The 10812-nt window shown below is 32.7% G+C and overlaps 1 protein-coding gene across 2 annotated transcripts in view; it reads right to left on the reverse strand.

Annotated features, from left to right (window-relative positions):
* shtd (anaphase promoting complex subunit 1) overlaps window positions 1-6138 on the reverse strand; it is a 98349-nt gene extending 92211 nt beyond the window's left edge. For both annotated transcript variants that reach the window (XM_076458090.1, XM_076458089.1), the window contains exons 1-5: window positions 6044-6138; window positions 5418-5639; window positions 4416-4565; window positions 3573-3648; window positions 2148-2242 (exon numbers count right to left, since the gene is read on the reverse strand). In XM_076458090.1, coding sequence (XP_076314205.1) covers window positions 2148-2242; window positions 3573-3648; window positions 4416-4565; window positions 5418-5594 — 498 coding nt within the window. In that variant the 5' untranslated portion in view covers window positions 5595-5639; window positions 6044-6138. The remainder of the gene's footprint in view (window positions 1-2147; window positions 2243-3572; window positions 3649-4415; window positions 4566-5417; window positions 5640-6043) is intronic.
* Between the last annotated feature and the right edge of the window lie 4674 nt (window positions 6139-10812).

Below are 10812 nucleotides of genomic sequence, written 5' to 3' on the forward strand. Positions count from 1 at the left end.
TTATAATTACCAACTTTTATGTGTGTTAGTACTGTTTACTATACTCAAATGTTAAGGTTATAATTACCAACTTTTATGTGTGTTAGTACTGTTTACTATACTCAAATGTTAAGGTTATAATTACCAACTTTTATGTGTGTTAGTACTGTTTACTATACTCAAATGTTAAGGTTATAATTATTATCCTTTATAGACATCTTAGTACTTTTACTACTCAAATGTTAAGGTTATAATTACCAACTTTTATGTGTGTTGGTACTGTTTACTATACTCAAATGTTAAGGTTATAATTACCAACTTTTATGTGTGTTAGTACTGTTTACTATACTCAAATGTTAAGGTTATAATTACCAACTTTTATGTGTGTTAGTACTGTTTACTATACTCAAATATTAAGGTTATAATTACCAACTTTTATGTGTGTTAGTACTGTTTACTATACTCAAATGTTAAGGTTATAATTACCAACTTTTATGTGTGTTAGTACTGTTTACTATACTCAAATGTTAAGGTTATAATTACCAACTTTTATGTGTGTTAGTACTGTTTACTATACTCAAATGTTAAGGTTATAATTACCAACTTTTATGTGTGTTAGTACTGTTTACTATACTCAAATGTTAAGGTTATAATTACCAACTTTTATGTGTGTTAGTACTGTTTACTATACTCAAATGTTAAGGTTATAATTATTATCCTTTATAGACATCTTAGTACTTTTACTACTCAAATGTTAAGGTTATAATTACCAACTTTTATGTGTGTTAGTACTGTTTACTATACTCAAATGTTAAGGTTATAATTACCAACTTTTATGTGTGTTAGTACTGTTTACTATACTCAAATGTTAAGGTTATAATTACCAACTTTTATGTGTGTTAGTACTGTTTACTATACTCAAATGTTAAGGTTATAATTACCAACTTTTATGTGTGTTAGTACTGTTTACTATACTCAAATGTTAAGGTTATAATTACCAACTTTTATGTGTGTTAGTACTGTTTACTATACTCAAATGTTAAGGTTATAATTACCAACTTTTATGTGTGTTAGTACTGTTTACTATACTCAAATGTTAAGATTATAATTACCAACTTTTATGTGTGTTAGTACTGTTTACTATACTCAAATGTTAAGGTTATAATTACCAACTTTTATGTGTGTTAGTACTGTTTACTATACTCAAATGTTAAGGTTATAATTACCAACGTTTATGTGTGTTAGTACTGTTTACTATATTCAAATGTTGAGATTATAATTACCAACTTTTATGTGTGTTAGTACTGTTTACTATACTCAAATGTTAAGATGTTATCAACTATTATGTAATACTTCAAATCTTACACATTATCTTTATCATTTTAATGACTGGATCAATTACATTAAAAATTATATTTGCCTCAAGCTTGTACTTTATAAACTTAGATCTTAAGGATGAACCTGAAATGTGGATGTGAATGGACTTGGAACTTGTATCTTCTGAATTGTGTTAAGTTAATTTTTATGAATGGACAAGTGCAAATGAAGACTGTTGTTGTTGTAACTATGGCTGACAGCTTGGAAGTAAAAGAATGCAAACACACACACACACACATTAAAAATCAAACACGAGCTTATAATTGTATCTAATCTAAAAATCTTATTATGTTTAATATTATTTAAAATGGTTAATTGTTTTTTATTTATTTTTTTTGCATATGTTCAATACCATTAAAATCAAGATATACCAACACCCATTATTACAAAAAAAAATTCAAAGCAGCCTTTGTAGAAAACAATAATTTAACAGGTTAAAAAAACAACACAATCTAGTCATCATATATATATATCAACCTCAGTTTTTCTCATAAGTAAAACAAGTATTGACTGGTACTAATTTTAACATTATCTTCTGTCCATCTACTTACTTTTTAAATTAAAATGTTTGTTACTGATGTGTCAATGAATTTCAGACTCAAGTCCACACATTGGAAGAATGAATGCGGTTCACTCACTGTTTCTTTGGAAACCCCACTTTTCATATTCCTATGTACACTATTACTCCTTTTAAATTTTGCTATTTTATCTCAGCATTGTTAACCATATATAATTCACTCACTCTTTTTTGTAAGGTCTAACAGTGACATTAATCAAGCCTTAAGACTCACCTGAAAGGGCAGAGCAACTGAAAATTCTTGGCCATCCCTGAGAAAAACACTCAAGTTTGATGAATCCTGAACACATATGCCGTATATTTTGTCTCCTAAAAACGTATTGCAACCTCAAACTATATTAGTCAAGCACATGTAAAACTGAATTAACACAGCATTAGCACAGTTTAAGTTAGAAATATTTTTAATTCAAAAAATTAAAGATTACAAACCAAAATATTTGTAATTAAACCTAAGAAAATATCTTGCTTTTTTTTTTCTCAATAGTTTTAGGTTTACTTATTAAAATTATTTTAAATACCTAGGTTGTAATTTTCCTAGTAACCTTCATGAATGATGGGCTCTTAACAATATCTAGAAGTAATAGAATATAAATGCAGTGTTTCTAACGTTTACCACATTTCTACATATACACACACAAATCAAAGTATTTCTATTAAAATAATCAGGGCTCACGCTGTCGCTCGCCATATTCGCCAATGGCTATTATTTTTGTTTTTTGGCGAAGAAAAATTGTAATTGGCGAATATACCGGCAAAACAGTTTGTTTACAAAATGCTAGACTGGTTCACTACATCAACGTTTTTTTAATACAATTATGCGGTAAGCAGATCAATAACCCGTCTGCATTCATGCAAGGTCAGGATCGACAAACGTGTGAAAAATTGTTCAATCAACAGCGACCTAACAACTTGACACGAATAACTCATTTATATGTGGTTGATTAGCTGCGCTATAATTAAAGGACGACCACGAAGATTGTGATGGCTTTCACACATGTAATTACATTATCTAATGGTGCAAGTTTAGTTTGGTGATGTTTGAGTGATGATATATATTTTATTAAGCAGGGCTCTCACTTGGGAAAGACTTGGGAGAAGTGGTCTCAAGGAAAAGTCATCTTACACAGATTATATTATAGAAGAAAAGAATGCTATTGACTGTAAACTTTTCCATAATTTTGTAAAATTAGAGCAAAACTTCTCCCTGGTTTGCAAGTCTAGAGAGACCCCTGTTTAGCAGCATGTAATAACAGTTACTTTTAATTTAGTGACTCGTCTTCCCATGTCATTATTGTAATAATTTGTGTGTGAAAAACATTGAACTTTGTAACTGTGAAACTGTTGTTTTATAATAAATTTGATAAATGATAAATTCATTGAAATAAAATGTATGATAAGAACTTAGTTGCCATTTATTCTTTGACTGTCTTATCGTATGTGACTGGCTGGAGGGTTAGATACGGATCAAACCTATCTGGCTAAAACACTGGCTAAAATTGTCTACCAAAAAAATCATTTGGCTAATAGCCTGGCTACAGAAAAATTTAGTCCAGGGTAAGCCCTGATAATAGTATATAAAAATTAAAAATTGTAAATAATTTTGTTCTAAATTAATGGCAAAGGAAAAACTATGAATTACCTTTATCAGGATGAACATCAACTTCAGTTCTTAACTGGGGTTTATCATCCTTATTACAAAAAACACTCCACAATGCCTACAATAGATATGAAACACATCTTACTAATTACCACATAAAGTATCCACAAATTACCACAAACTCAACAAATAAGACATAAAAAATATATTTAAATAAGTATATCTTATTGCCTTGCATGTAAGTACTTTATGATATGAAAACTTTATAAAATGAAAACATCAAAAGGTAACTGGTTTTTTTACAGACAGAACACAGTTAATGAAAATAAACATGATAATAAATTTAATATTAGGAACACTGAAAAGGTTCACTGGTGAACAGACAAATCCGTCCAGTCTTCATTGTAATTATTCATTTTGATGGCTTCTACAAATTAAATTACAACATAGTTGTGACTGACAATATCTGTATTTGGTGCACATGAACTTGTGCTATATTGTACTGCTTTGTGGTCAGTTTGTCATACATTGTGTTAATTCAAAGATGCATCACTATATTGACTGAACAAACAGGTAAATATGTACACCTGCAAGCTGTTTGAAATTTATATGAATTGACAAGTGCTATTTCATGTATTACTTTAACTTGCCAAATACTATAACTCATTTTTGTTCTTACATTCACTTTCCGACTAACCATATCACTTTACATGTAGGTATATTCAAATTGGCATTAAGAATTTTAATTTAAAGAAATGAGCATAAGTACTCCAAGGTAAGCAATAACATACATGGTGAACTCTCAACATCTTCTGACAAAACCAGAAAACATGTACTGTTATTTTTATCATCACAGTTCTAGTTCTTTTTGTCGATTTCTGTTACCTGTTGGACACAGTTTTCAACAGTAAATATTTTTTCAACTCTTCGAGTTCCATGTTCACTAGTTTTACACCACACTACACTACACCCATGGATGAAGATCTCCTCTTCTCCTTCTTCATCGGGTATCTTCCGTAAAAGGAATCTCTCTCTCTGAAGAGAAAAACAAAATATTATTTATCAGAATTATTTATGCATTTTGGAAAAAATGTATTTCACAAATATCCTATGACTTATTTGTGGTATAACAATCAGTTGTATTTTGCAAAAATAATGAACTTAAAAACAAAATTGTGATAATTGTCACTATTTGTTAAGTCTAAAATATAGTATAGTCTAATAAGCCTCAGACTTACTAGTACGATGTTTCCAAAGAAACAACTACAACAGATTTCAACAAGGACTGTTTGAACACACATCATACCCAATACTAACATTTTTTCAAGCATGTAATTCAAACTGAATCTTCTAAACTTAATTGGTGCAACACTGATTCTCTTTAATACAGTTATTAATAAAATGCTAGTTCTACCAATTCCATATGAGCTGATTTTTTTTAAGAGCTCAGATCTTGCTGGTTCAGAAACATTTAGTAAATTCACAGCTATAGGAATATGCAAATTTAGCTTTATCAGGTAGACATACTCAATCTTCAACCCTTAAAAATATAGAATATATAACTATCATCTCTGTGTTTGTTTTTACAAATAATATGGATCCTTCCACTTTGAAGTGTTTTTTTTTGTTAATTAAATTTGGCTGTTTTGCATAAAACAAGTTTTAAAATACATGAGATCTGATTTACTATACATTAACATCACTATATCACAATATAAAGATTCAGATTTGGTTTACTGAAGAAAATGGTTGAACTTATGACCTAATATACCTAATAATAATTTTTTAAAAATTACATTTCGTGCCACCAAAAAGGGAAGGTTCAGACATCAATATTTTAAACTTTTAGAAGATCAGTAGTAAATGTTTTATAAGATTACAATCTACCTCTTGAATGTCCTGTAGAGATACTCCTTTTAAAGCCTTTAGGATGTCTCGATTAGTGTCTTGAACAATGTCCCCTGATAATGTCACATCTGTGCGCAAGTACACATCCCCAGGATGTTGGGCAAGACACTCACACCCATAGGGGACAAACTCCTGGGGGGTTCCTGCCGCAATCATTGCCTCTTGAACATCCAGATTTGCTGCTAATATTCTTCAACAAACCTGAAATAATTCACATTGCATAACAATAACGCTTGGTATAAAACAAAAACACAGGTGAACGTTAAACAAGCACATGTACTATTACTACGAATTCCAGTGGTACGAAATTTGAGTTTTAACTATGCTAAAAGGTTAAATCTTAAGACAACTATGGAGAAAAAACAACAAAAGAACGTGTCGTATTACTGTTATTTACTTTGTAATATTACTACTTGTAAAATAGTTTAGAAGTTTCGTTTTTCGCGTATATTCTTTTGTAAAATACCTCAACACCAACAAGTTTTTAGAAATCGGTAATATATCTTTAATCTTCTAAATACATTTAAATTATCTTAATATGTATGTATTTAATTCATTGTAATTTACAAAGCTTTATATTTCAAAGGAAATATGTGTTTACTTACAATCTAACGTTACAGCATACCAATAACGAAATTAACTCCATGCGAATCCCCGCTACTTAACGTGTGCAGTAGAGGGCACTTTAATAGTTAAAATATATTTTATTTTGCAATGTTAAGTGAAAGTGTAATAATTAACAATAAAAACTTTCACTTATTGTAAACAGTCTGTTTGCTTGTAATTAAGAATAAAACTACATAGTCTATGCTCTTCTCACCACAGAATTGTGCACAGAATAATCTAAGAAAATACTGAATCCTATAAGCTGTGTTCCGAAGTTTCAATAATGTAAACTTCAAAATAAGCTTTTCGGTGGTAAAGAAAGGAAAATAGATAAGGCAGTTCTAAATAAACACCAAAAATATATCGGAAAAGTATTATTTCCATTTCAGAAGCGCAGATAGCCCTCGTGCAGCTTTGCGCGAAATTCAAAAACAAACAAACCATTTCAGAACTCCTTTATCTTACTTAATCACAACAATTTAATGTTAAATTATGTTTGGCACTAAATATTTCGCAAGATTCATTTCTAGATATTATTTACTGTAAGCAACTCTTTTTAAAACAAATAGAACTGTAATTGCACATTACTCGGTTTATTGCAATAAAGGAATGTTGATTACATTTACATTGTTGTAAACCATATCTTCAATGTATCAGTTTAGTTGTTTTGCTGGAGATATGCTTGCACAATAATGACGCGAGATTTAGAAAGTTTATAAATGCAGTCTTACAATACCTAGAATGTTCGTGAATATTAATGGTCGAGAGGCTTTAGGAAATACCTAGAAATTAGGATACACTATAAATACGAGAATGAATGAAGCATTAAGTTATCCAGTAAAGGATCTTGCAATAGTTGAAATTTTTATTCTACTAATGTGCAAAGACTCTGTATTATTTCCACAAGCAGAGTAGATACTGTTGTGGCATGTTTCTTTCTCAGTTGGTTGTATGGAATTGCTTTCAGTAGCACAACGGTATGTCTGCTGACTTACAACTTTAAAAACCTGGTTTCTATACCTATGGTGGGCAAAGCATTGTGTAGATTTGTGCATAATTCCAAACAAACAAAATTCTTTTGAATTATTCAGACCAATTTATTTAAACACAAATAACTTAATTTATTTTTTCTTTTAATATTACAATTGGAACATTGTTGTAATTTGTGGGCCTAAGTTTTCATTCATTGTAATAACTGATCTACATATACAACATAAATCGCGCACTCAGTTTGGTCTGCGCTCGAAAATTGAAGCCGACAGGTTCTCTCTGTTTGCCATCTTAACACATGCTAGAGGTATAAAAACAGTTCAACTCTAGTTGTTCAAGATATTTTTGAACCTAATTTCGATCACTCATCTGACCAGTACACAGTTCTCACTCACGATGATATATCTCGTCCCATATCATGCGCTGAGCTCAGAATTTATATCTCAAAACTCAAGAGCATTGCCTCAGGTGAGAACCAAATTAAGAATATTATTCTTAAAAAACCTCCCAGACCTATACATACGCTATCTCACTATCCTTTATAATCTATCATTATCAACAGGTTATTTCCCTAAACATTGGAAATCTGCAACAATCATTGTTATCCCCAAACCTTATACCGACTCTCAGAATCCTGCCAGTTATCGACCCATAAGTCTTTTGAATTCCACATGTAAACTGTTGGAAAAAATAGTGGCTAGCCGACTCCTATATTTCATGGAATCCAACAACATCATCAACAATATACAAAATGCTGCCAGACAAACCAGTGGTCATTTTGTTAGGCTTACAGAATCCGTGTTTCAAGCTTTTAATCGTAAACACATGACAGCTGCAGCTATTTTGGACGTTAAAAAAGCATTTGATAGTGTCTGTCACAACGAAATACTATTCAAACTACATTGTCTCAAAATCCCACACACGATTATAAGGTGGACCTCAAGTTTCCAATCTAACAGACAGGCTAGTGTTCGGGTGAATCATGCACTCTCTCATCGTTTTCCACTAAAAGCCGGCGTACCACAAGGGTCTGCCATCAGTCCATTAATTTATATTATCTATGTTAATTACATTCCCATCCCGAAACATAATTACACACACGCACTCCAATATGCTGATGACGTGGCAATCTGGAACACCTCTAGCGATCTGGCTGCTGCAGCTTCTCGCGTTCACAGCTCACTTAATAACGTATCAGCATGGTGCAATCACTGGCGCATCGCATTGAACCTCAATAAAACTCAAACTATAGTGCTCTTTCGTTGTCGTAAAAACAAAAGTAAAAAATTGAACAATCTCTCATGAAAATTACTCAATACCAACATCAAATTCTCGAAAACTGTTACCTTTCTAGGGATTACCTTCAACAGGTCATTGGTCTCGACCGACCACTTTAATAACATATGTAAAGCAGCCCAGCAACGCATCGCGAATCTAAGGCGGATCGAAGGCACTCATGATTGGTGTTCTCCAGAGTCGATCCTTATCATTTATAAAGCATATATCAGGTCACTCATGGAATATGATTCCATGGTCACATGCAACATGTCACCTAATATCTCAAACAAATTAGAATCCATACAATACGGGGCGATCAGGATAGCCTACCGTTTGCCTGAATACACTCCGCTATCATACCTAGATTCCCTGCAGGCACTACCCAAAATAAATACTAGGTTTCGTAAATTCGCTGTTAAATACTACAAGTATACACACGTAAGAAATTCTCTCACCAAACAGTTTCCTATATTAGCTGCCACATCAAGTACCTGGCGCATTCATAAGTCTCCTTATTATGTCTCTCACACCTAAATTTTGGTATATGTATTAACCATACTTTCTTTTTCAGTTCTCACCTCAAGTTCTTCGATGTTGCGGTCAACTCAGGCACTTCCCAATTAAATTGGCATGGGAAATGAAAGTGGGTTTTCTCGGGGTACTCCCGTTTCCCCCAAAATAAATTAAACCAGGTATCGGATTTATTGATCCACGTCCCCCTTAATGACCCTTTGTCATCAATTGGCCGTTGATTTTGTAATATCTACTCGAACCGGGTGCTCGTGATCGGTTTTTGTGCTTGTGTCTGCTTGCCTTTTTCTCGCGAGTTCGGTATCTCATATTCCATGTGGTGTTCTTTTTTTTTTTTCTTCGGGTAGCTTTACCATATTCTAAATTCATGAGCGGGGTGAAGAGAAAATCCATCTTTTTGAGTACCCCCGGTTCTTCAAACCGAAATTACTGTCAGTTTTGTTGTTGTTGTTGTTCAAGTCCATATCTCACATTCTGTTCAACTGAACCACAGACGCACCAATTACGGTTAGTGCTCGACTCGCAAAATCGTGCATGTTTTTTTATAGCAAATCCACATCGAGCTACCTGCTGAGTTTACCGAGGGAAATCGAACCCCTGATTTTAGCGTTGTAAATCCACAGACTTACCGATGTACCGGGGTGGATCCCACAATAGCACATGGAATACATTATTAGGCTGTGTTTATACATTACAGATGAACCACTCATGCGTTGGCTTGTTGATAATTTAAATGAATATGAAGTTGTCATCTCATGTTAAACTGACTCGGCTAGTAGCGAGGAAAGAACTGAGAGTATTCTTTTGACAGTTTACGAAGAACCAGATGAGGAAACATATGAGTTAGAAGCAGGAAATATCTCTAAAAATTAGCTTTTATTGTTGACAGTCTCCTGAGTAATATGGTTGGGATTCTTCTCTGATTATAATAAGCGAGGTCAGCATGCCTTTGTCTCTCTCAGTAAGTGGAAGTACAACAATACAAATATAAAACTCACAGCATGCCTTTTGCTCTCTCAGTAAGTGGAAATACAACAATACAAATATAAAACTCACAGCATGTCTTTGGCTCTCTCAGTTAGTGGAAATACAACAATACAAATATAAAACTCACAGCATGCCTTTAGCTCTCTCAGTAAGTGGAAATACAACAATACAAATATAAAACTCACAGCATGCCTTTAGCTCTCTCAGTAAGTGCAAATACAACAATACAAATATAAAACTCACATCATGCCTTTAGCTCTCTCAGTAAGTGCAAATACAACAATACAAATATAAAACTCACAGCATGCCTTTAGCTCTCTCAGTAAGTGGAAATACAACAATACAAATATAAAACTCACAGCATGCCTTTAGCTCTCTCAGTAAGTGGAAATACAACAATACAAATATAAAACTCACAGCATGCCTTTAGCTCTCTCAGTAAGTGGAAATACAACAATACAAATATAAAACTCACAGCATGCCTTTAGCTCTCTCAGTAAGTGGAAATACAACAATACAAATATAAAACTCACAGCATGCCTTTAGCTCTCTCAGTAAGTGCAAATAGAACAATACAAATATAAAACTCACATCATGCCTTTAGCTCTCTCAGTGGGTGGAAATACAACAATACAAATATAAAACTCACAGCATGCCTTTAGCTCTCTCAGTGAGTGCAAATACAACAATACAAATATAAAACTCACAGCATGCCTTTAGCTCTCTCAGTGGGTGGAAATACAACAATACAAATATAAAACTCACAGCATGCCTTTAGCTCTCTCAGTGGGGTGGAAATACAACAATACAAATATAAAACTCACAGCATGCCTTTGGCTCTCTCAGTGAGTGGAAATACAACAATACAAATATAAAACTCACAGCATGCCTTTGGCTCTCTCAGTGGGGTGGAAATACAACAATACAAATATAAAACTCACAGCATGCCTTTAGCTCTCTCAGTGAGTGCAAAAATACAACA

This window comes from Tachypleus tridentatus, chromosome 9 (genome assembly GCF_004210375.1).
Source record: "Tachypleus tridentatus isolate NWPU-2018 chromosome 9, ASM421037v1, whole genome shotgun sequence".
Taxonomy (NCBI): Eukaryota; Metazoa; Arthropoda; class Merostomata; order Xiphosura; family Limulidae; genus Tachypleus; species Tachypleus tridentatus.